General features: G+C 45.0%; 2 protein-coding genes across 3 annotated transcripts in view; one reads left to right on the plus strand and one right to left on the minus strand.

The window, feature by feature from the left end:
- Positions 1-698: 698 nt before the first annotated feature.
- On the minus strand, positions 699-15,888 carry IDH1 (isocitrate dehydrogenase (NADP(+)) 1). Its single transcript, XM_054277817.1, has 9 exons — positions 15,799-15,888; positions 12,992-13,119; positions 11,216-11,507; positions 9,394-9,499; positions 6,666-6,843; positions 6,133-6,284; positions 4,916-5,056; positions 3,201-3,363; positions 699-2,706 (listed from the first exon to the last, which is right to left on the minus strand). The coding sequence occupies exons 2-9, from the start codon at positions 13,111-13,113 to the stop codon at positions 2,613-2,615; spliced, it is 1,248 nt and encodes a 415-aa protein (XP_054133792.1). The 5' UTR covers positions 13,114-13,119; positions 15,799-15,888; the 3' UTR covers positions 699-2,612.
- Positions 15,889-16,591: 703 nt separating this feature from the next.
- PIKFYVE (phosphoinositide kinase, FYVE-type zinc finger containing) overlaps positions 16,592-22,957 on the plus strand; it is a 63,623-nt gene continuing 57,257 nt past the window's right edge. For both annotated transcript variants that reach the window (XM_054277902.1, XM_054277903.1), the window contains exons 1-3: positions 16,592-16,671; positions 19,424-19,605; positions 21,084-21,263. In XM_054277902.1, coding sequence (XP_054133877.1) covers positions 19,434-19,605; positions 21,084-21,263 — 352 coding nt within the window. In that variant the 5' untranslated portion in view covers positions 16,592-16,671; positions 19,424-19,433. The remainder of the gene's footprint in view (positions 16,672-19,423; positions 19,606-21,083; positions 21,264-22,957) is intronic.

The following is a 22,957-nucleotide window of genomic DNA, read 5'->3' on the forward strand; positions in this document are numbered from 1 at the left end:
TAACTCTGGAAGCCAGGTAGGAGCTAGTCAATAACACTTATATATTGTATACACTTATATAACACTTGTTATAAGTGCTGTTGCATTAGAACCTGCCTGTATTGATCAACTGATGTCAGAAGCCAGGCCAGGAACTTAGATCTCCAAGTGTTCCCACTAATTGTTTTCATTGCCTCTGTGGGTCAGAAATGGGACTACTTCCAGCTGCACTTATGTGCATGTGCTAGTAACAGAATAGTAGATTGTATTCACTGACATTGAAGGTATGGAGCAGTTACAGAGCTGTGCTTCAAACACAGGGTAATAGGAGCTCCTTTAGTCTAACATTGGTGTTTCTAATCTATCCTAATCACCACCTCTAGCAGTCAGCTGGAGGGGGAGAGTTGATTCATGTGTAACCAGTTTGTTTGCTGAGCAGTGATGTATTAGTTTGTATTACTCCCAAAATAAAATTTCAATGCAAGTGGTATTTTCAAATTCTTGTACAGTACCTGATGCTTACCATGACACTACACATGACAGCTGTGCCTAGGCTAGAACAAATTGAAACTCTATTCTAAGAAGGGAGATACTTTTTGTTTATATCACATTCCAGCAGTCTGTCCCAGCCTGTACTGGACTGTACTGAAAGCTACTGGAGTCTCTCTCTGAGGCAGTTTCCCCATATTTGCTAATCACACAAAGGAAGGAGACACAAGGAATGTTAGTTGGCTTTTATTTTAGTTTGAATTAAAAATATTCCTTAAAAAAAAAAACCAACACACAACCATGGATGGAATAAGTTTTCACAGTCATGATATGACTTGCCGTAAGACAACAAGGGTAAGTAATAGCCCAGACAACTGGAGAAAAGTTTGCACCTTTATGAATTGTGGGGTGAGGGAAGAGGTTAACAGTTCCTATGCTTCACATCCAGTCAGAAGGAGCATAACTAAATGCATGGCCTGCATTTAGACACTGCAGCATGGCTTTGGTAGGCTCTTCGCCTATAAGGCTTGTTTCCAGCATTTACTAAGTGCTACTGAAATGCTACAGCCCTGACTGTAGCAATGGAACCAAATCCCTTGGTATCAGGACACTGTGCTCTGGTTGGCACTACAAGATAAATTCAGGAGGGCTGTGGTAGAGCTGGCATAGCCCTCTGAGCTCACTTATACTCACTGGGAAGTACTTGAGAGAGGAGGACGGTATTCATTTCTAAGGTCTGCTGCACAGTAGGTCACTGCTGGTTTGACCAGAGCTGTGACTCAAACTGGCCTTCAGACTTAGAGGAAGAGATAAACATAGATCAAAGTCACAGAGAAAAACCTCAGGTTTGCTGTGAACAAAATTAGGAATCCAGACCAATACTGAGCTTTTGTCAAACTCATCTGCTTAGGAAAAGTAGACTTCACCTAGCAGCTCAAAGGGTGTCAGAAAACATGATTTTCTAAAAGTTTAAAAAGTGTCTATGTTCATTTTTATCTAGTGTTTGTAAAGTTACACAACAAAGAACAATACAGACCCAGTTATGCAAGCAATAACAGAAAAGGCAGGTACACATTTTCTCCAATATCCTAAAGTTCCCATTAACTCTTGCAATTTTTTCTTTGATGAGGGCACTTGTATTTCTTCTCATTCCTTTAAAGTGTCTGGAGGAACTACTGCACTGGCTGCATCTACCAAGTACCCAAAAATTTATTTCTTGGTCCTTGACATTTTTCAGGCTGAATTTCAATTTCTGCTTCATGTAGTGCTTCCTATTATTGCTGCTGCTTCTCCCACCTTTTCATGGGAATCTCCTTCAATTAGAGTATCATCTATATATATATTAGTAGAGTTTCACATGTGGAGGGAGTGAGACTAAAAATTCAGCAAGATTGAGCAGTCATGGGTGAATGTTTGTACATTGGAAGGAGCCTATTAAAAAACTAAAACTGATGAGAGAACAACTGCTAAGAAAGCAAGAACAAGAAAAAAACAACTGCAATTAAAAACAATGCAGAAAGTAGTCCTGACAGATCTCAAGGTGAAGAGTGTGCTCAAAATGCAAAGCTTCTTCAGTCAAAAGTTGTAACACGTTCTAGTGAGACTGAAGTCTGTGAGATGGGGCAGAAGGTGTGTGAGGGGGCTTTTGACAGGAGGAATAGAGACTGTGGTGTGGAGCACCATTCCCACTGTCCTGATGGAGTCCAAGATCTTGACATAAATATGAGGTGAATCCAGCACAGCTGCAGAGTCTGGAAAGTGTTGACTCAATGCAGCAGGTTAAGAAGGGAGCTATCTTTGAGACACAAAATGGAGAGCTTGCTAAAACCCCCAGTTCATACCTTCTCAAGTCATGAAGTTCCCTTAGGTGATTCCAGTCTACAGAATTCACTTTTCTTGAGGAAAGAGACCTCCAGTGCCTGTGCTTTGCAAGAAGACTCAAGTGTGATCAGACAGAAAATCAAGAGAAAAATGAGTAATTGGGCAAAGAGATGATTCTGATAGGAAGTATCTACCAGTGTGATAATACCAGATGGCCAAAGCTGAAGAACAGCCTAAAAAGCACAACAAATGAGACAATGCCACTTACACTCTGATGTAAGTGGGAGACACTTTGTTAGGGCAGCTTGAGTGCAACCCATGCCTTAAGCTTTGGGCATAGAGGCCAGCTTCCGCTTCAAGTTTTCAGCAAGCTTGTCCATGAACTTAAAGGTGTTCAGGTAATCAGAGCGTGTGACACTGGCAGGGGGAAACAAAACAAGACAGGTATTAGTTGTATAGACTCAAATGAAGCAGAGGAAGACTATTCAAAGAACTTTATGTTTTGCCTCTAAAACCAAAAGACTTCTCTCCTGCTCATCAGGCTGGGGTTTTAGCCATAAGGCTCTGGGAAGAGGTAGCCAGGTGATATTTTACAGTTATGTAGGTCTTCTTCATTTATTAGGATCTGACCACCATAGCTAGACTGTCATACAAAACATGTACATCTTTGCAATTCCTTCTTTACTTTTTTCTCCCATTCATTTTGTGCAATAGCAGGGAGAGAGCAATCTGCACTAAGTTGTTTGGGTAAGGGATGTCTCATGTTTGTTTTACAGGACTGGGTACAAGGAGTCCTATGAGACAGACTCCTGTTCTTTACCATACTAAAAATAACATTCCAGCCAACGCTGTTCAGAGCCACCACGTAAAACAACCTTCTCTAGGCATAGTTGGTTATTTCAGACACTTACTTAGGCAGGCCTTTGATGCAGGCAGCAAGGTCCTTTGTCATGAAGCCAGATTCAATGGTCTCAATGCAGACTTCTTCCAGGGCAACTGCAAAGTTCCTGAGGCTAGTGTTGTTGTCCAGCTTAGCTCTGTGAGCAAGGCCTCTTGTCCATGCAAAGATGGAGGCTGAGAGAGAACACTGGGTTATTCTATCTTACTAGAACTTCCTGAAAGTTCCTCTAATCTGCTCTAATGACCCAATCATCATGTGGAACAATAATTGAATTTTTTAATACCAATAAAATGGAAAGCAGACTGAAAAAGAAGATACAAAATCTGGTATGGGAAAGAACACTTATCCTCATTTAGGTATCCTTTGCCTTTTGTGGAACTCGGGGAAAAAAAAAAAACCAAAGCAGACCTCAGAAATTACTCACTGCCTCCAGTAATCTCTTCTATGCATGTCATTTTATTTTCCTCCTGCCCAAGTCAGAAAGAATGCCAGGTGGTAGGACTCTGTAGTTACAGAGAATATTGTGACAGAAGGGTACAGTCCTTTTCCTAACACTACATTATGCTCTGGTCTCTGTGCAAATTTAGAGGATGCTTTCCCTCATGTCCCATTTCATGTACCCTTACACTTTGACTGTGTACATGGCTTGGGGTGTGGGTGGTTCATCTGGGCCATCAGAAAGAGTAATAAAAAACAACCAATCTAAACCTTAAGGCCTTGTGGCTATACATCAATAGTTTCCTGAAGAATGAGTGCATAAAGGCTAAGTTAGGTCCAGTTTATTGCTTGCACTCACTCCATTCCAGCCTGTTTTTTGCTTCAGGCTGTAGCTCTGTCTGTAGAGACCCAGAGAAGCTGACTAAGTCATGAGAGGACTGTGGGGGTGTATTCCCTTGCCTCCTCCTCATGCCACACTGTGATCTGAGAAATACTCATTAGGCCTTGGCAAACCACACCTAAGCCTTTCGCAAGCTTATCAGAAACCCAGGAACTTGTGGTGTCTAATGAGCACCTTTTTTTTAAATGAACAGCCTTGCAAAGGTATTTTTCTTGCCTGAATAACAACCCAAGTTGAATAATATTTTTGTTACTGAACTTTCAAAGAAAGTTACTGACTTGAATTGCAGCCAGGATGGAAAATTACTATAACTAAAGCCCACTCTCTTGCAACCCCATAAACAGTGACCCAAAGTGAGACCCCTCCAGCTCTCGATTATAGCGAGCTAATGCATGCTATACCCTACTCTCTAACAACCCTTTAAACAGCAGCCCAAAGTACATCAATGCTGTAGCCAGGACTAGTGATCCATTTTTCTCTCTTTTCTCCTCTTTTTCTTCCTTAAATTCCCTCTTTTTTTTCCTTTCCTACTTCCTTTAATTAATCTTTCTCTCTTTAATTCCTCTCTTCACTTTCACTCTGCCCCTTTATCCAAAACCCACTGCTGTGTGCTTATATAGCAGGTATTTCCATGCCATGTGTTTAATTTACTGATCTACTTTGTGATTGCTTGCAGACCCTCTGACTTTCGTAACTTCTTTTGATCAATGAGCATTTAAGAATCTTAGGTACTTTCTTCCCCTTAAGGGTCACCACAATCTCTGGAAGAAAAATGCAAGTTTCACCACTAAGTGGTACAGTTGTCTACAGAAAGGGTGCAGATGTTCTTACTCTAAACTTGTTCTCTCATGTCCAGAGATGACAAAGGGCAGTGAAAAGCAGCTCACCAATGGGGTTAGTGGAGGTTTCTTGGCCTTTCTGGTGCATGCGGTAGTGACGAGTGACTGTCCCGTGAGCAGCTTCTGCTTCTACAGTCTTGCCATCAGGGCAGATCAGCACGCTGGTCATCATCCCCAGAGAGCCGTAGCCTACAAAGTACAAGTTTCAAAAGCTCAGTGTCTCCTTTGGACAGCTCCCTCAAATTCCCCTTCATCTCCCCATCCTACAATCCCCCTACATCTTCCCACCGATAGGAAAATCCCTGAACAGCAGAGCTGTAGTAGTGCTTCTGCAATTAACTGGCAAGTCCCTACACATCAAAATAACAGTTCATCTGAACATGAAGTCCAGCTGAACCATGAGCTATAGCTATACAGACATTGTGCACCATTTCAAGGAAATTAGTTTTCTTACCTAATTTGCTGGACAGATTTCTACTGAAAATGTACAGTAAGAGAACAGTAAGTGTTGGGCTGCTTGTCTTTCACACAGGGTGACAGGAAACAAAACAACTTATTAAGAGCATCTGCTCTTATGAGAGGAACCAGCAACTTCTGATATTGGACATTCACACCAGTTCTAACCCTGTACATTTCAGAGATGTCCATGTTTGAAAGCTGCTTTGTTTAGCAGTCCAACACATTCTTGTTCTGTGGGAGGCAGTTTAGTGGCACTACTTCAGAAAGAGTGTATTACATAAAGCCACACATCTCATCCTGTGGAATTCTGCATCCATATTTATTTTGGCACCAGGCACCTTGGTTATATAGGATTTTGATAAAGCATTGCAATTATGTCTAGTTAAACCTATCAATATCTCTCTTTACACCTGACAGGTAGCTTTAGGTCCTGAAAGTTTTATGACTTATCTGCAGAGCACCTGCCATCACACTCAGCAGCAGTCAGCTTCACCCAAGCTGTCAGTGACAGAGAACCAGCTGTCTAAATACTGTCCATGAGACTAGAAAGCCTACTAGTTATCATGGGGTAGAAACTTCCCTCCTGTAAATAAATACAACTACAGAGTCTACATTCAATAGATTTTCTTGTAAAAGCAAAATCAGAATTTTTTTGACTGCCTGATACCTCCATGACTGGCAACAAGTTTGAAATACAAGTTTTGAGACCAAACGTCACATCCTGGGCCATTCCATTAGATGTGACAGAAGGACACAAGAGACTGCCACTAAGCCTGCTTCAGTGTGGCACAGGAAGCACCTCATACCTTGTGCAACAGAGTCAGACTGCACATCTCCATCGTAGTTCTTGCAAGCCCAGACAAAGCCTCCTTCAGATTTCAAGGCCTGAGCAACCATGTCATCAATGAGCCTGTGCTCATACCAGATCTTTTTGGCTTCAAACTGGGACTTGTATTCTCTAGGAAACAAAAACCAAAACACCTTGTCATACAAACAGGGAATTGCAGAGTCTGTACATAGAGAGGTGCACAGAGGTAAGACTAAAACCAAAAAACCCTGCATTCTCGTTACTCTTTTTTTCCCTTGGCTGCTTCAGAATTATAGAGGCACCCACAGAGAATCTGTGGCTTTATTAGAAGATATGGGCACCACAGCCACATTCAGCAGAGCTTTCCACATTGAGTATTGTGCCTTGCAGGACAAGGGAGACTGTGACAGAGATGGCATCCCCTGTGCCCTTAAAGTGTTGCTGAGTGTCTGAAAAAGCAACTCACAAGGCTGGAGAGGATGTTCCTGCTGCAGACTTATGCACTGCAGTAGGAAGTACAGAACTGATTACCTGTCATAGATGTCTTGGAAGATGTCTTTGAAGCGGCCATCATATTTCTTCAGAATGGTGTTTTTGGTGCTCATGTAGAGGGGCCAGCCTTTAGACAGCGCCATCTGGAAGGAACTGTGGGCAAAATCCTTGATAGACTGGTCAAGATTGTACATTCCCATGGCTACACCACCACAGCCTGTTAGTGGAGGAAGAACAGATAGGAATCAACTAGATTTAGTTTTGGTTTAAGAATTTTATTCTACCCATAGCATACTCTGGCTGGCAGGCAGACTGGTGCTGTCCCCAGGTGTCTTAATCTAGTTCTCAATTTAAGGTTGGTTCTTTCAGGAGAAGATTTGCTTTGTGTTATCATCTCAAAGCTCCAGCAGTTCTGTGACACATGGATAGGAAGGTGGTTTTGTTTTACAGGCAAGTACACCTTAATAATGTGATCTAATCCCTCTAAGAAGTTTTGTTCTAATCCAACCTAAGTACTCAAGCACACTGTGACAGAAGTGAATGTACTTGAACTCCTACTAGCCATTTAAGTAACACAGTCTTTTTCTATCAAAGCAGCAGGCAGCATTTTGGAGCAGGAGGTCTCAGTCAAAGCCAGAAAGGGATGTGCTCACACCTTAAATGCTTTGCACCTTCAGAACTAACTCTAGGACTGCTTTGCCTAGCTCAGGTAAACAAGACTCCACATGAATTCCTGCATTTTTTTCAGCACATGTGTGGCCTACCCTGGTGCTTTGATCCACCCGCTCAGGCTCACTTCTAGCAAGTTGTGGGAAGAATGTGCCAATCATGTGGGAGCTCAGGCAAGTCCTGAGAAGGCTCTGAGGAACTATCAACATTCACATGACTTAGATTGTGTAAGGCAGATGTGTTAGAAGCACAAACGGAAGTGTGCTGAACTTGCAGCCCAGCTCACCCAGAAGAAAGCAGCACTCAGATCATGGAAGAGGATGATTGTGGGTGAAAGGAGGGTCTAGAGCTTCAGGAGAAAGCTTTGTCATTTTCAGAGCACAGCTCTGTTTCTAATGAAAACTAGATACCACGTACTTAATTTTAAGCACCTCACTACCACCATCTATCTAGTTTTTGTACAGAACCAATATTAGGGAGCTTTGTTCTGGAAACACCCACAGTTTTAAAATAGCTATTTTTCCAAATATCCATTTATCCTTACCACCTTCAGATGGTTGTTACTATATGGACATACATGCAGAATGAAGAGGGGAAGCCAGAGGAGGTTTATCTGCTTGCCAAGACAGCAATGTCATTTAAAGTTGATATTGGCAGAGAATGAAATTTCTGCTGTTACATGTTATCTCTGTACCTTCCCTATGGAGTCAAGGACAGTTCAGGGTGTGTTCAGCTACACAGACTGTGTCCTTTGGAACCATGATTTCACAGTTGCTGGATGACAGCTATTAATTTTGAATAAAACAGCTATTTTCATACATGCAAAATAAAATCCTTATTGCAGTCATACAATCCTACTGCCTCCCAAAAATCTCTTGATTCAATGTCAAGGTTGAACATATTAATACAGCAAAAAGACAAGCTTCCCTTAATTATATGGGAGTTGTGCTGGCACAACAGTTATCTGTGGGGAGGCCAGCTCCCTAGAGCAACAGCAGTAATCTGCCATCTTGGCATTTCCCTGCATTCTGCTTGCTGATGCAATGCAGAGTAGCAAACAAGACTGGCAGCTGGATGGCCACACATCTCCAACATAGGCTCACCAGTCACCTAGCAAATGAAAACAGATTGGGACTGGCCACAAAGGTGAACTCCAGATGAAAGGCTATGCAACAAGAGATGATAGAGATGTAGGTTCTAGGAGCAAGCATGCCAGAGAAATCAAGTATTACAAAAGAGGGTCGTATGTCAGTCTTGGTAGCTGTTTGCCAAACCAACTGCACACAAACCAACTGGTTTATGTGGTTTCATTTTTTTGTAGCTAAATAGGTCACTGTAAGACTTTACATCCTGAACCCTTTGATTAATGACAGACAAGAGACATGACTTGTATGATGTTTCCTTGAATCCTGCCCCCTAGAAAAAGCAGCCTGAGTTCTGGCAACATGTCTGCAACTGCTTCCATTAACAAAGCCCAGCAACGCCAGGACTCTTCTGAGCCTTGCACTGTCTGCAACCAGCAGAGCAATAGGGAGAAGAGTGACACCAAAACCTTTGGGACTGCATCTATGAAAACAGTTACAGCCTACACAGTCAGGAGCATCCTTGTGAAATCCTCTTTCCACCTTACAGAGTAAGTGTTAATTCCCATTTCTCTTGAGCATATAAAAAGACTGCTTCATAAAGAAGGGCAAAAACTGCAGAGGTATAGAGATCAGCAAAACAAACTAAACCCAGAAAGAATTGCACATGGATTGCTCTCAAATCTATCTCCCCATAGGTCAAACCTAGTTTACATAGTAAGTGCCTCTGATCAGAGAGAAAAACATATATGTTGCTACCAGAGTCATCATATAATGAACATGACAGGTGGCCAATCCAATATGATTGTGTTCTTGATGTGCCTCTTTGATCCCAGGAAGGTTTCCAGGTACTTTCAGTACTTGACAAATAAATGAAGATGGCCCAAACTTTCTCCCCCACTCTCCCTTGAAGTCATATTTTACCATCAAACAGATTTGACTGGTAATTCAAGGTTGAATTAAATAAAAAAATACCAGTGTATCAGTTTTCATGACTAATTAGAGAAAATACCTACTTTCGAAGTTATGGACCAGATATGTGACTGGTTTGCCTCCATCTGCAGGAGTGTAGGTCATCTCTACTTTTCCAGGCCCAGGTACCACGAAATCGGTTGCTCTGTACTGTTAAAAACAAAAAAAAAGCCATGATAATTTTTCTGTCAGGAAAAGAGAACCATAAAAGACAGTCCTCATTTGGGAGGGCAGGTTACAGAAAAACAGTTGGACTAAAAACCCCATTAAGCAGACTCTTTCTTCAGCCATATTGTCATGGGATTATTTTACTAGAGCTTAGACAGAAGAGAGTCATGGAATCACTTAGGTTGGAAAAGACTCTTAACATCATCAAGTCCAACAGTTAACCCAGCACTGCCAAGAGCATCACTAAACTGTATCCTTAAATAGTGAAAAGTCCACCTGTTTCAGAAGCCATCTTCCCCTTTAGGGGAAAAAGCTCACAGATTCTTGGGCCCCATCAATGGCCAGAGTATCTACTTTTCCAGATGTGCTGAAGTTTTAAAGTGCAGAGTATTTAGACTGTTGTGTGGTTGGTGGACAGAAAGGCTCCTCTCCCTGCCTTAAAAAAGCCATTCATATTACAGCTGCTGATCATGTAGGGTTCATACATCATACAAGATGACATTTGAACGGCCAAGCTGTAGTAAGAGCCTTTGAAGTTAAAAACTTTAGGTATGTAAATGCTGTCTCATCTTCCCAATTGTCCTGAACAGTACTATTTAAGGTAACATTTCCTTGAAACTTATTACTCTTTTTCATGTAGCTTTCCTCCTATTAAGGGAATCTGCTCCCTGAGCTGTTCTGAAGTTAGTGTCTCGCTCTTATGTCCTTTGTATGTTCTGATATTGTTCCTTTCACTTTAATCTCATACTTTTGCAGGGTTTCAATCCTTTCCCTTTAATCCACTGTTTCCTATTATTTTAACCTTCTCAATTTTTCACAACCTTTAAGGATGTTGAATCCCATTCTCTTCTAGTGTCAGGGTTCTGCAATTATTTTCCTCTTGAAAACTTATTATTTTACCTTCCTATAGCAGGTAATTTAATGACTTCCCCTCAGTTTGCAGGTTTAGCCACCTATTTAAGCACTTGGCTCCTCTAGAAGACTTCTCTTTTGCCACATTTGGTAGCTTTATAACGTATGATTGCCCATGGAGAACAGTATGACTGATTCTTATCTTCCAGGCTACCCAGAGGGCACAACACTGAGAATGGTTCCAGGGCTTTCCACAGCCTTGTACTACCATTGTCAGGGAAGTTCTGATAAGAGGTTTCCCTACTTCTGCACCACAGCCTGATGTGCCCAGGTTAGATATCAACTCTGCAGGTGTGCTCTGCAAGAAACAGAACAAAACCACACCCCCATACAGAAGGCAATTTTGCCCACTTCTAGAAGTCACTCACTTTTATCCATTTTTGCTGTAAGCAACATTTGACACCAGAAAGTCCTGCAAAGTAAGAAGGTGGGCAGCGTAAAATAATATTTTCTAAAGATTCATAAAGTTCTTATGTAGGAAGGACTGTTCTAGGGAGGTGAAGAACAATAACCTAGCAGAGTTAAGTGCCTAAGTACAGGCCTGTGTAATCCAAGCACAGGTTTCTGAATGCTGTTTATACAGTGACACTGCTCAAGGGACAGAGGCATGAACCATGCTCTCCCACACTTGCCGGGTGCAGCACAAACAAAGTGCTAGCACGTGTGTGCTCCCAGGTGGAATGCAAGGCACAGAGCAGGAGCACAGGGATGGATGTCTACGTCTTTGGAGCTCTATACCAGCCAGGAATAAGCCTGTTAAGAGGGGTAAACACTGGAGTGACTCACTTGATCCCCATAAGCGTGACGGCCGATGACAATGGGTTTCACCCACCCAGACACCAGCCGGGGAATGTTCTTGCAGATAATCGCCTCTCTGAAGACAGTGCCACCTAGGATGTTTCTAATTGTGCCATTGGGAGACTTCCACATCTGCTTCAGCTTGAACTCCTCCACTCTGTTCTCATCAGGAGTGATGGTTGCACACTTTATGCCAACGTTGTATTTCTTTATGGCTTCAGCAGCTTCCACAGTTACTTTATCATTTGTAGCATCACGATGCTCAATGCCCAAGTCATAGCTGTAACAAACCCACAAACATCATCAGGACTTCCCAGGACATTTGTTTGTGTTCAACAGGAAAGAAACAAGACCCTACGTGTCCTTGTGAGTGTAGCTGCAGCATTCTGCCACAAATGAAGTTATCCCTCTTCCAGTGCAAATGCTGCTGGACTGGAAGAAAACAGACTTAAACAGTGACATTTCTCCTGTTGGTGGAGGTTGGTAGGAGATGGGAGAAAGGAGAGCTTCAGTTCATGGCTAAGGTTTGCTGCCAGGATGGGACTATCTCCTCTGCCTTGCCTTTTGAGTTTCCTGCAATGGCACCTGTCAGTTGAGGGTTTTCATTGCATGGAGCAGCAAAGTCCCCAGATATGAGCCTTTCTTTCAAACCTCTTGTGCTCAAGGCTCTGGCTTCCTTCATGTACTGAGCACATGAAGCTATACTAGACTTCAAAACTGCTTTGACAAGGGACCCACAATCCTGCTCTGGAAGCAAAACTGCCAATATTCCTCTCAAACATCAGAGGAAGGTCATTTCCATACTCACTGTTTCAATAGCTTTTGGAGAACAATGGGTGCCCAGCATGGGACAGCCCTGAAGCACAGCCAGCTGTACATCAATCTAGCCATTGTGCTGCCTCAGCCAGAGGTTTGCTTGCCCTCCTCCCACCCTCTTTGAAAAGGGATGTTCTCCAGACTGTGTGCATGTATTATGCTGCTGGGTTCCTGTCTGCCTGGTTCCCAACACCAGAAAGCAGAAAGCCTAACGTGGGTGGCATACAAATGGCTCCAGTGACAGGGGAAGAGGTCAGACTTGTGGGTTTAACTATGGCAGACACCACTGAAGGCCTCTGTCCACATGGCTAGGAGCAATGTAGCTGGATACTTCTCTAATAATTATAGCTCAGTGGCCAGAAAAGGAAAAGATTATTTGTTCTGCTTGGCCAGATGCTATAGATAGCATGTTCCTTTTGCTGTACCCAGCTGCTAGTATTTGTTATTCTCCAGAAGGGAGTATAGGAGCACAGCCTAGCTTCAGGGAGTAATTGCAACAGTTGGATCACATTGTCAACAGCAGAGCTCAGGCTTACAGCCATCAGGGCAGAGTCTGTACCCTACACACACCCTTCTGTCCTCTGGGCAGATCTTCAGACAGGCATGGCAAGAAGCCATAAGCCCACTCAGGAGTGCAGGATGCTATGCTTCAAGTCAGGGACTGGCTGAAACAGCCCATATTTCTTCTTTAGGCTGCAAGGTCATGCAAACTGCCAGGTGCTGGAACCCCCAAGACAGAGGAAAACAAAATACAAGCCATGTCTCTGAGACACTTTCTTGGAGACACAGCACAGGCAAAACTCTAACTCACAACTCAACTCCGCATGCACTGCTTACTGCTGCGAGGAACCCTGGAGGGCATGCTTCCGGTGCTAAATGAAAATCCATCAACACCTCCTGACACATGCAAACTTCAGTACATTCAGCTGAATGTCACAGAGTCATTACCTGTGCAAATCCAGATCTACATAAGGAAAAATCAGCTTTTCTTTAATCAGCTCCCAGATGACCCGTGTCATTTCATCTCCTTGCATCTCCACAACGGAGCCTCCACGGATTTTTTTAGACATCTTGAACTGCAATAGGCATAAAAAAAGTCCAACCTAAGTTAATAGCTTTTAATACATGTATCCTGCATTTTTACAACATAACTAGGTGAAGCAGTAACATAGACTATAGGATCTCTCCAAAAAGTCTGGAAAATAATCTCAGTTTATCCTTAGTTTCATGCTACATGGTATTTTCCTTAAAGCCCCAGCTCCTAGAAAGATCTGTGTGAGGATAAAAAGAAAGGTTAATATGTTGACAATTAAGGGCATGGGCTTTAATAATGATTGTATCAAAAAACTTTAAAATATGACCAAATTCTTCCCCCATATTCCACAGAAATAGAGCACTGCTTACTTTTAGATTTCCTGAGTTCTAGTCCAGTTACCTGTTTCTCCACCTTTTTCTGAAAATCAGGGGTTAATGGACATGATTACAATGACAGCTCATACTGCTGAAACTATTGAGATTAATATGTTGTAAGCTTCTTTATTAACTTTGTCCCCCAGGAAGGAAGGAAACAGGTAGAAAAATCCAAGTGCTACACATCAAGAGTATTTACTTGTGGCAAGCTTTATTTCTACAGATAAAATAAATACTGGACAGATTTGTTTGGTGTAGGGAACAAAGGCTAAAAAAAAAAAAAAAGAACTTGAACTCTGCCCTTCTATTTGCACTTTGTTCTTTATCAAGACAACCTCAGCAGGCACTGAACTGCTCTAGTGCCCTTCTTTCCAGCAGCCACAGCTTCTTGGGTCTCGGATTATGCAAGAGCTGTGAGTTGGCAAGCTCCTCCCTCAGACAGTCCTGTGCTTGTGTGCAGCTGCTGGATACTACAGTGAGATAGCAAACCCTTGTGCCTGAGGCTGCAGTCTTGGAGACCAAGGGCCAGGAATACTTGATCCAGAATGAAGGGTCCTGCTGTACACAGGACTTGTTCATCCAGACCAAATCATTCCAAGGTGTGAGGCTTGCAGAGCAAGGGCCTCCCATTGCAAGCATGTTGGGAGACTATCCCAGGGTTAATTCTTTTATTAAATTAAAGTAAATTGTGCTGCATTTCCAAAATCCAATCTATTAACCAATTTTAGTCTGAGAAGAGAATAAAATTTCTAAGCTATGTTCACAGGATCAAACTTTTCTAAACCTTTTAAAGCTCAAAAACAAAGAGGAAAAAAAACTACCAACAACAAAACACCAGAAAAGACACCCCCAGACAAAACCAAAAAAAAACGCAAACAAAAAGCCCCACCCAAAAAATAACAAAAAACTCTAAAAAAATTGAAAAAATAAAATGAGGTTGCATTACAGAGACTCAGTTTAAAAGATAAACTACTTCAGGCATTTCTATCCCTAACACAGCACCTTGGCTAATATTGGGTCTCTCTAGTGCTCAAGGAGAACTTAAACTTCACATGACCTCACTCTATCTGAAATCAGTTTACTTATGCAAGTATTTTGAACCCAATTTTCAACTGTGACTATCTAAATAATAAGGTCTGTATCATAGTCCATGGCCTCGGCACAGAATTACTGCTGTGGGAGAGTTCAGTTTTGCCTCTTGGAACAATCTGAGAAACAGTCTGATTCATTAAAGTAAAAATGTAGACAGGCACAAACCCCGAACATACTGCTTGCTTTGTGGTTTGGTTCCACTTAACTAGGACAAATCAGACTGTGTCAGTCATAGTAATCAGTTTGGCTTCAGAACCATTTGATGGCGTTGCCATGCAGAGAACATAAAGGTGGGTGAGAAACACCTCCATTGATGTGTGGGAACAGCAGCCTCTTCAACGACTCTGACAGCATCCAGCATGTTTGTGCGACCATGGCCAGGCACTGGCACTCGTCCCATCCTCAGCCACCAGTGCCCCCAGTGCCCCCACTGCAGCAGCATCCCTTGCCTGCACACCATGCCGACAGGCTCCTCTAGAGAGCACACATTCCCCAGAGCTCAACTCTGTCACTCGTCCCCGCTGATTTTGTACTGAACTGCCAAAATCCAGCAAGGTCTTTCCCCTGCAACAGCACTTCGTTAAACACACTTAACCCAGGCACACAGCCAAGGCAACTTAGAAGAAACCGTGTATTTCCAAATCCCTCTTGGTCCCGCGGAAGGGCTCGGGCCTACGGGCAATAATTAACTATTGCAACAAGTCCGTGACTGCGGCGTACAGCTCCTCTCCCGGGAGGGAGGGCTGGCCGGGGGCACGGAGCGGGTCGCTGGCACCCACCGACTTGCCGGCTGCACTCGTTTTTCGGCCGTACTGGCCCCTGACAAGGCGATCTGGTGGCACACGGGGGATTTTCCCACCGGGCCGAGGGCAGCAGCCCCGCCACGGCCAAGGCTGAAACCGCGGCACCGGCACGGCCGCGCCTGCGGCCACTCCCCAGGCGGGAGTGGACAGCCGAGGGCCCCCGAGCCAGCGCCAGGGACACCACCGACTAGCGGGAGCCCCGAGCACTACGTGAGGTAGTCCATGACAGGGCGGGCGATCCCGGGGTGCAGCACCCTCAGCGCCTCAGCGCCAGTCGCGGCGGGCGGGGCGCGGTCGCGGGGTTCCGCCCGCCCCAAGGGAAAAAAGCCCTTAAACACAATCGCACCCAGGGGGACCCGCTGCGGGGCGCCGCGCCCGGGAGAGAAAGGACAAAGGGTGCTGTGGGGCGGCCGGACCGCGGCGCGCTGGGGCGGCGGCGCTGCCCTTTACCTGCGGGCGCGGTGCCGGTCCGTTCTCCGTTCCGTGCGGGGGTGCGGCAGCGCTGTGAGGCCGGGCCGTGCGCGGGGCCCTTTATGTGGCCGCGCCCCCGCCCCGCCCGGCCCGGCGCCCGCGGCGCCCCCTGCTGGCCACGCCCCTGCTGGCCGCGCGCGGCCCCTCCCCCACGGCGGCGGCGCGAGGCCGCTAGGGGGCGCAAGCCTGGCGCGTGGCCAGCATCGGGCCCGCCCCGGTCTCGCGCGCCGGTGCCCTCGTGCGAGGGGCCCGCGGCAACTCGGACCGCGCGGCTGCCGTTCCGGGCCGGGCGCGTTCTGCGCTCTGGCACTCCCGCGCAGTGAGTGCCCGCCGGCACGGGGAACCCGCTGGCACCGGGGGGCTCGGGCGTGGCCCAGGGAGAGCACCCCAGCCCGGGGATGCGGTACACACAGCGGGCACGGGCTCCTCCGCTGGCGCTGGGGCGGCGGTGTCGACACCACGGCCCCGGGGGCAGCAGCGGGCACCTCTCTGGGGCTGGGGCGTGGCGGGGAGAGTGGCCGGGGAGGAACCTCGGGGCGGGAATAGAAGAGAAGGGAATATTAATGAAATAGGGTGTACTCCGAGTTCCCGGGGGACACACCGGCTCGCCGCACTGCCAGCGGCTCCCGAAGCAGCAGCCGAGTGTGCCGCGCCCGGCCGGAGCAACCGGGAAGGGCCGCGGGGCGGGGCCGGGCGCTGCCGGCGGGTGGAGTGCGCGGAGCTTCGATTGGCGATGCCTGCGCGGGAGCGGCGCGGTCGGCGGGCGGTTGGTCGGGGCTGGCGCCGCCGGGCCGGGCGGTGAGGGAAGAGCGGCGGTGCCGCCCCAGCACCGGCAGCAGCCGCGGGCAGCAGGTGAGCACCGCCCGCCAGGGCCGCGCCGCCGGCACCGCTCCGCCGCACCCTTGCTCCGCCGCACCCTTGCTCCGCCCGCCTTCTCTGGGCTGCCCGGGCCGGCCCCTGGTAGCGGCCGGCGGCGGCTCTCCGGGGGTCGCTGCCCACCGCGTCCGCGCGTCCCGTCGCAGCTGATCTCCGGGTCTGCCGCCCAGGCGGGGGAAGGCGGCGGTGTCCCCTTCACGGAGGGGAGAGCGGAGCAGCTGTGCCCTGCGCCGAGGTTGGAGGGGAAGCGTGTCAGTCACGCAGCTATGTCCGAATTGCGGGTGGCTTTGCGCTATCCGGGTGCCCGGCAGTGTGTGTGTGTGTGTGTGTGTTTAGGAGGGAGGGGCCGTGTCCGTCTGGCCCTGAGCCGCTCCGGGCAGCTCTGTGGGACGCGGGATGTCCCGGCCCTGCTCTGCAGGAACAGCAGTGGTGGGGAGGGAGCTCACGGCCACCCTCGCACTCCGTGTTTTATCGGCGGTGAGTTGGTGATTGCTGAAGCTGCAGCTTCGAGGGGGTTTAGATGCATTCCCCGTGACTGTTGGTGGGGATCCTGTGAGGAATGTACTCTGGTTTTCTGCTCGTTGACCGATATGTGCACCTTGCTTTCCCTTTTCCCATATTATACAAAGGAGTGACTATTTCTTGGTTTCCTGTGGGAAATACTCCCTGTGGTGGGAGTGGGGAGTATTTTCCCTTTAGTGGGACAGCTAAAGCATAGAAAGGCTGATAGATTCCACAGCTAGTGTGTTGTACAGCACAGAAAATCTAGGTGTTTCTGGGGCTAATGTTAGGTATAATGCTGTTCTTCTTAAGAGTTTTAATTAGACCAATATTGCTGTGACAGAAGCAGTTATTATGGTTTTTTCCCCCTTGAAACACAAGTTTTTCTAATAGTACACACACACACACATACATGTATATATATATACACACATATATATGTACATATTTAATGCACATTCAGAGACTTGCTTGTAACTCTTATCTTGCCAGGCTATAGTCAGTTGCTGAAATATGAACATAGTTTCCTACAAAATTGACTTCATAGTGGGATCTTTAATGTGGTACTGTGTGTGAAGGTACACCCTTGCTGTATGTTCAGCATTTAAAAAGCAAACTATTAGTTCCCTTAAGATTGAAGAAACAATTCCAAATTTACCTGAAGAGTGTGTTTCAAGGAAAGTGTTCCATGAACTCTCATGTTTAAGTACATTCAAATCACCTGTTTGAATAATACTGGTGAAATGAACCACAAAACGACATACCCTGATTGAGGGGTATGTGGAAGACTGAGATTCAGCCTTACATAAAGAATCTGAACAAAGTTTCTCTTGAAACTTAGTAAATGATGTCTCTCTGCTCTCTTGTAAATGATGCCTCTCTGCTTTTTTTTCCTGAGGACATGTGAATAGCAAAAGAAACTCTGAGCTGAAGTACAGAGCAGCAAGCAGAAGTCCACTGAGCAGTCATGTGAATGACTTGCACACACATCTTTTTGGTATTCTTTGTAGGAGAAGTCAAACTTTGCCACATGAGCTGCTTGTCAGCACTTTCAGTGTCACCTGGTGACCATGATGATTTTCTCTGGACTGCACAAATTTCTTGCAGTGTGGCTTCTTGGAACTTGGAAGAAAATGTTCTAGTGAGCAATACATACCTGAAAGTTCTAGGGAACAATTGTGGGAACTGGAAATTGTTATGTCATGAAGAAGTGGCTATCAGCTGCTAAGCAGGTAGCAGGTTCATAAGGGGTTTTGATCCTTGGCACAGTAAAAATCAGCCATTGCTCATAGGCTCCATCAGCTCAGCTGCCTGTGTTCCTACTCTCAAACATTTCACTAAATCTTTCTTAAACAAAGATGAAGTTAGTAAGCACCTTAGCCCAGCAGGCTAGAAATGCAGGCTGAGTGAGGTGTTGTGAAAGAAATGGGGTGTCTGATCAGCTTAAAGAGTGTGGGCTGGGGAAAAGTATGACTCTTGGCTATATGGCAGCTTTGGTACACAGAAAATAGGGTTTACAAGTATGGCTTCTTCTAATACAGAAAGTGGTTTGGGGTTTTTGTTTGTTTTTCCTAAATGGAGCTGCTTGCGAAAATGATGATGTTTGAAGGTGTTAGATTTGACAACAAGTAAACCACAGTTTGAGTTGCTTCCCTGGTAACCTGCACAAGGGCCTGTTTTGTAATGCAGAGGGGAGGGAAACAGTTTCCTACCAAAATTAACCTTTCAGTCCTGTTCTTGTTTGTAGTTCATTCTACTTCTCACTCTGAAGTTAACCTGGCCAAACAACAAGTCTGCCTTATGCTTGCTCAGGCATGCCTGTTCTCAGTTTTGTTACAAGGGCTGCAGAAGTCACAACATTAGGAGAAAAGCTGTCAAGGTTAAAACTTCTTTGTGGTATGCCTGCAGAGTCTCCACTTGAAAACTTCAAGTTCTCATAAGCCTCTGCTGCAGTGTGTCATCAGTGTAGTGGTTGTTTATTTTGTTGCTCTGGCTGTTTAAGTAGGCACTCTGCATTACACTCTGCAGAGGTGCTGCTCTCTGTCAGTGGCTGGGCAGGGGGCATGGGCTCCTCTGGCATTCTTGGTCTGTGCTGATAGCAGCTGCCTGTGGTCAATTGGGTGAATGTCTGTCCTCTGGGATCCATTGAGACGTCTCCTGCTCAGAAGGCTGAGGAGGTTCTGTCTCACCCTCCCTTGTGTAATGTGTGCTGCTGACCTCTTTCTAGGGCACCTGAAATGGCTGCAGATGAGAAACGCTCTCCGACACTGGACTCCAGCAGTGACCTACCTCGTTCTCCCAGCAGCCCATCGCATCTCACTCACTTCAAACCCCTGACTCCTGACCAGGACGAGCCTCCCTTTAAATCAGCTTACAGCTCTTTTGTAAATCTCTTCCGTTTCAGCAAAGGTGGGTGCTGGGGGATGTGTGGGCGTGGCATGTGCGTGCTGTTTGCTGCTTGTGAAAACACCTCTGAACAGAGAAGCATAATGTCAAAGGGCTGATGTCAGCTCTCTTGTGAGAGATGTTGCATCTGGCTTTTGGGTGGTGTAGGAGAGCTTTATTAGGAAAGAATGCCAGTGTCTTGCAGCTGGAAATCTGTAGCTGCCCATGAAGGTCTAAGACAAGCCAGTTAGCAGGTACTGTTGTATAGATTCTTAGCTTGACATCAGAATTTCCTTTGCCTGTATGATTTTTTTTTTTCTGGGCTGAAAGTAGGAGTAACCCTCTGCCAGCCTCCATGAGCAAAATGTGTGCTTGTCCTTCCAGTGCAAGTTCTTACTTCAGACTTCATCCACCTCTCGCCTTCCTGTGCATCTCACACCTGCAACTGGGTGACAGCTGACCTGCAATAAAGCAGGAAGTCCACACTTAATTTGCATGGCTTAGGTGTTCCCCATCAAGAAGTCTGAAGTGTTGTGAAAGTTTTGTGTGTTAAAAAGTATTATGTGATTTTGGCCTTTGTGCTGCATGTGTCATTAAATATGTTCTCACTGGACAAACTCTGGAAGAATTGTGTGAGTTCCTTTTTGTTTCAAAGAGAGATCCTGCTAAGAATGGTAAATGAAAGCCACCTGGATTTTGTGCAAAGTCTGTGTATCCCTTTTACTGGAGATGGCACACTGGTCAGCTGCTTTTGTTTAGTCTGTTCATTATCCAGCTTTGTTAAGCATACTTCAGCAATGTTTGAGCTGGGGGAAAAGAGCCAAACAGCTTTTTGTGTAACTGATCTGTTCAGGCTCTTCTTATGCAGAATGAAAAATAATTACTTGGTATGACTCCTATTAGTTTGCATACTGGAGTAGCACCTGTCATTGCTAATTTATTGAAAGTAGCATAAAATGTGGTCAATATTGGCTTCACTTGTTTTGTTCTGACGAAAGTAGCTGGAGTCAGCAATGTCTTTTGTTAAGTGAATGAGAAAACAACCTTGAAACAACACATGAAATGTGCATCTTACTGGAATCAATGAGAACCTGTCTATACTTGATCTGCTGATGGAAATTAAAGGCTGTGGTAACTTTACTGTGACCTCAGTACTGACTTGTAAAGTAACTGAAAATCTCTTTTCAAGGCAGAAGCTGATGGTCAAGTGTAACTGTTCTATTTTGCAAGAATAATTCACATTGGGATTCATGAATAATCTGCCAGGGTTTTTTTGACACTTTTCACATTAGAGAATATCTGAAATAGCCTGAGCCTTGAAGACAGCCTACTGTCCTGTTTCTATGATATGTATAGTACTTATAAAACTAAAAAATCATTTGTTTTGTTTAATTATGATCTAAAAGCTGTTTTGTGAGAGTTTTTTAACCCTAGCTTTGCATGTACTACTGGTTTTCTTTATCATGTCTGAACAGGGGTTTCTTGCTTTTTGTCAACTCTAGATGATGGGAGGCTTTCATCCTCAGCAGAGAGAGCAGAGGCAGGACAGAGTGATCCACAAGCATTGAGTGGTGGCTGGTCCAGTCCTCAGCATCCCACGAGGGCTCAGTCTCTGAGATCACCAATCCCTTACAAAAAACAACTGAGCGGTGAGCTGCAAAGAAGATCTTCTGCAACTCTGGGTAATTTCAGCTCTTTGTTCTATAAGACAATGTTGCACTAGCCAGGATGCTTCAGGGGGAGGTGGAAGGATGTGAGCACAGGCTCACTGAGTGTCTAGATGCATAGCAGAATTTAGTATCAGGCTACGCTGCTTCTGTTAGTAAGGTTGCACTTTAACCTCATAACCCTCCACCCTTCTTGATGTTCCAGCAAGATAACTTCTTGTTGGGGCTCTGCTCTTTTAATTGGAAAACAGTCTGGAGCAGAAGAGGCTGCCAAAACACATCCAGTGTTTTAAAGTCACCTGAACTTTGATCCTGAACATTTCTGCTTTGTCTTAAGAGACTACAGTTTCTTAACATCCACATGCTACCTCTTACTTTAATGCTTAGTCTGGATGGATTTGGTGTTTGGGTCTTCAGGGGAGTTGTAAATCAAGGTTTTTGCTTGTAGTTGTTTTAAAAAGAATTGAATAGGAGGTTGTGCTTAAGATTTTTTATTTTTTTTCAATCCTGCCTAAACTATTGCCAGATTCTGTATGAATCTTTTAGCTGGTATGTGGATTGATTGTAATTTCAAAGGTGCAACTGTGTAATGGCTTTATGAAGATGTGAAAGAGCTAGGAAGTTGATTACAGGGGTCCCTCTTGAGATCTGACTGGTTACTGTTGGCTGTTGATGATAGCCTTGAGGAAACTGCTAAACTGAGTAACAATCTTGTGCAAGGCAGTGTTTCCAAGAGTGTGGTACCTAGTGCAAACAAATCAGATCCTAAATGTTGTTAATGTGTATGGGATTTTCAGAAAGATGGGTAGTTTTGGTAGCCAGTCAAAAGTCTAGTACAGAGAACTAGCATTTTTACCTAAGTCATTGCATGCTTAGTTAAACATGTTCTTCATCTTCCTCCTTGCCCTCTAGTAGTATTTGATCTTTTTAGTTGTGCTTCCAGTGAACCAACTAAGGAGGTTAACTAATTTATTTATTTGAGATTTTTGTTTTGTTTGCTTGGGCTCTTTCTTAAAGAATTTTCTCAAATGTCTCAAGAACAGCCGTATGCTCTTGGTTGATAAACCAGTTTGCTTTTACTTGGTACCTCTTGTAATCTCTTGGAAATTGCCTGGGGATTAGATGTTGGAAACCTTCAGGTGAAGTATGTTGTTTGATACTCAGAAGGCAGAAGTAATCTTGCTGTTTGACTTCCTCTGGGATTAGGGAGCCAGGGAATAAGATTTAGTTTAAGGAGTGTGGGAGGAACTGTTTCTGTATTATTCCAGCTCTTTTTCAGGACCTCCTTTCATATCTCTGGGTTTGGATGCAAATATGCTTAAAAAAATGTCATAATGAATTAGCCTGAAAAGAAGTAAAGTTAAGACAAGCAGGAAGTGCTGCTCATTTTTTGAAGAGATTTCTGTGGTACCTTGTGCTGAGCAGCCTGACTTGCTGTTGAGTATTTTCTCCCAAACAACCTTGGTGCTGTAACAAATATGAGCTCTGTGTGACACATGTAAAAGTGTACTGGATTAGTGAGAAGGTTTGGGGGAGTGTTTTAGGCCATCTCACTTTGTTTGAAGAGGGGGAAAAATACTTGCACTTTCCTTCTCTAAAAGTCAGGCATTGGGTTTTTTGAAGCAAACTTTAGAAAATTCTTTTTCTTTCCTTTTTGACCTTAAGTAGTGCTGAATAATTAGGTCTTTGAGGATTGTCTTTGAGTAACA

This window comes from Melozone crissalis, unplaced genomic scaffold (assembly GCF_028551555.1).
Source record: "Melozone crissalis strain CALT ecotype California unplaced genomic scaffold, PUWL_Pcris_2 ptg000023l_1, whole genome shotgun sequence".
In the NCBI taxonomy this organism is placed as follows: Eukaryota; Metazoa; Chordata; class Aves; order Passeriformes; family Passerellidae; genus Melozone; species Melozone crissalis.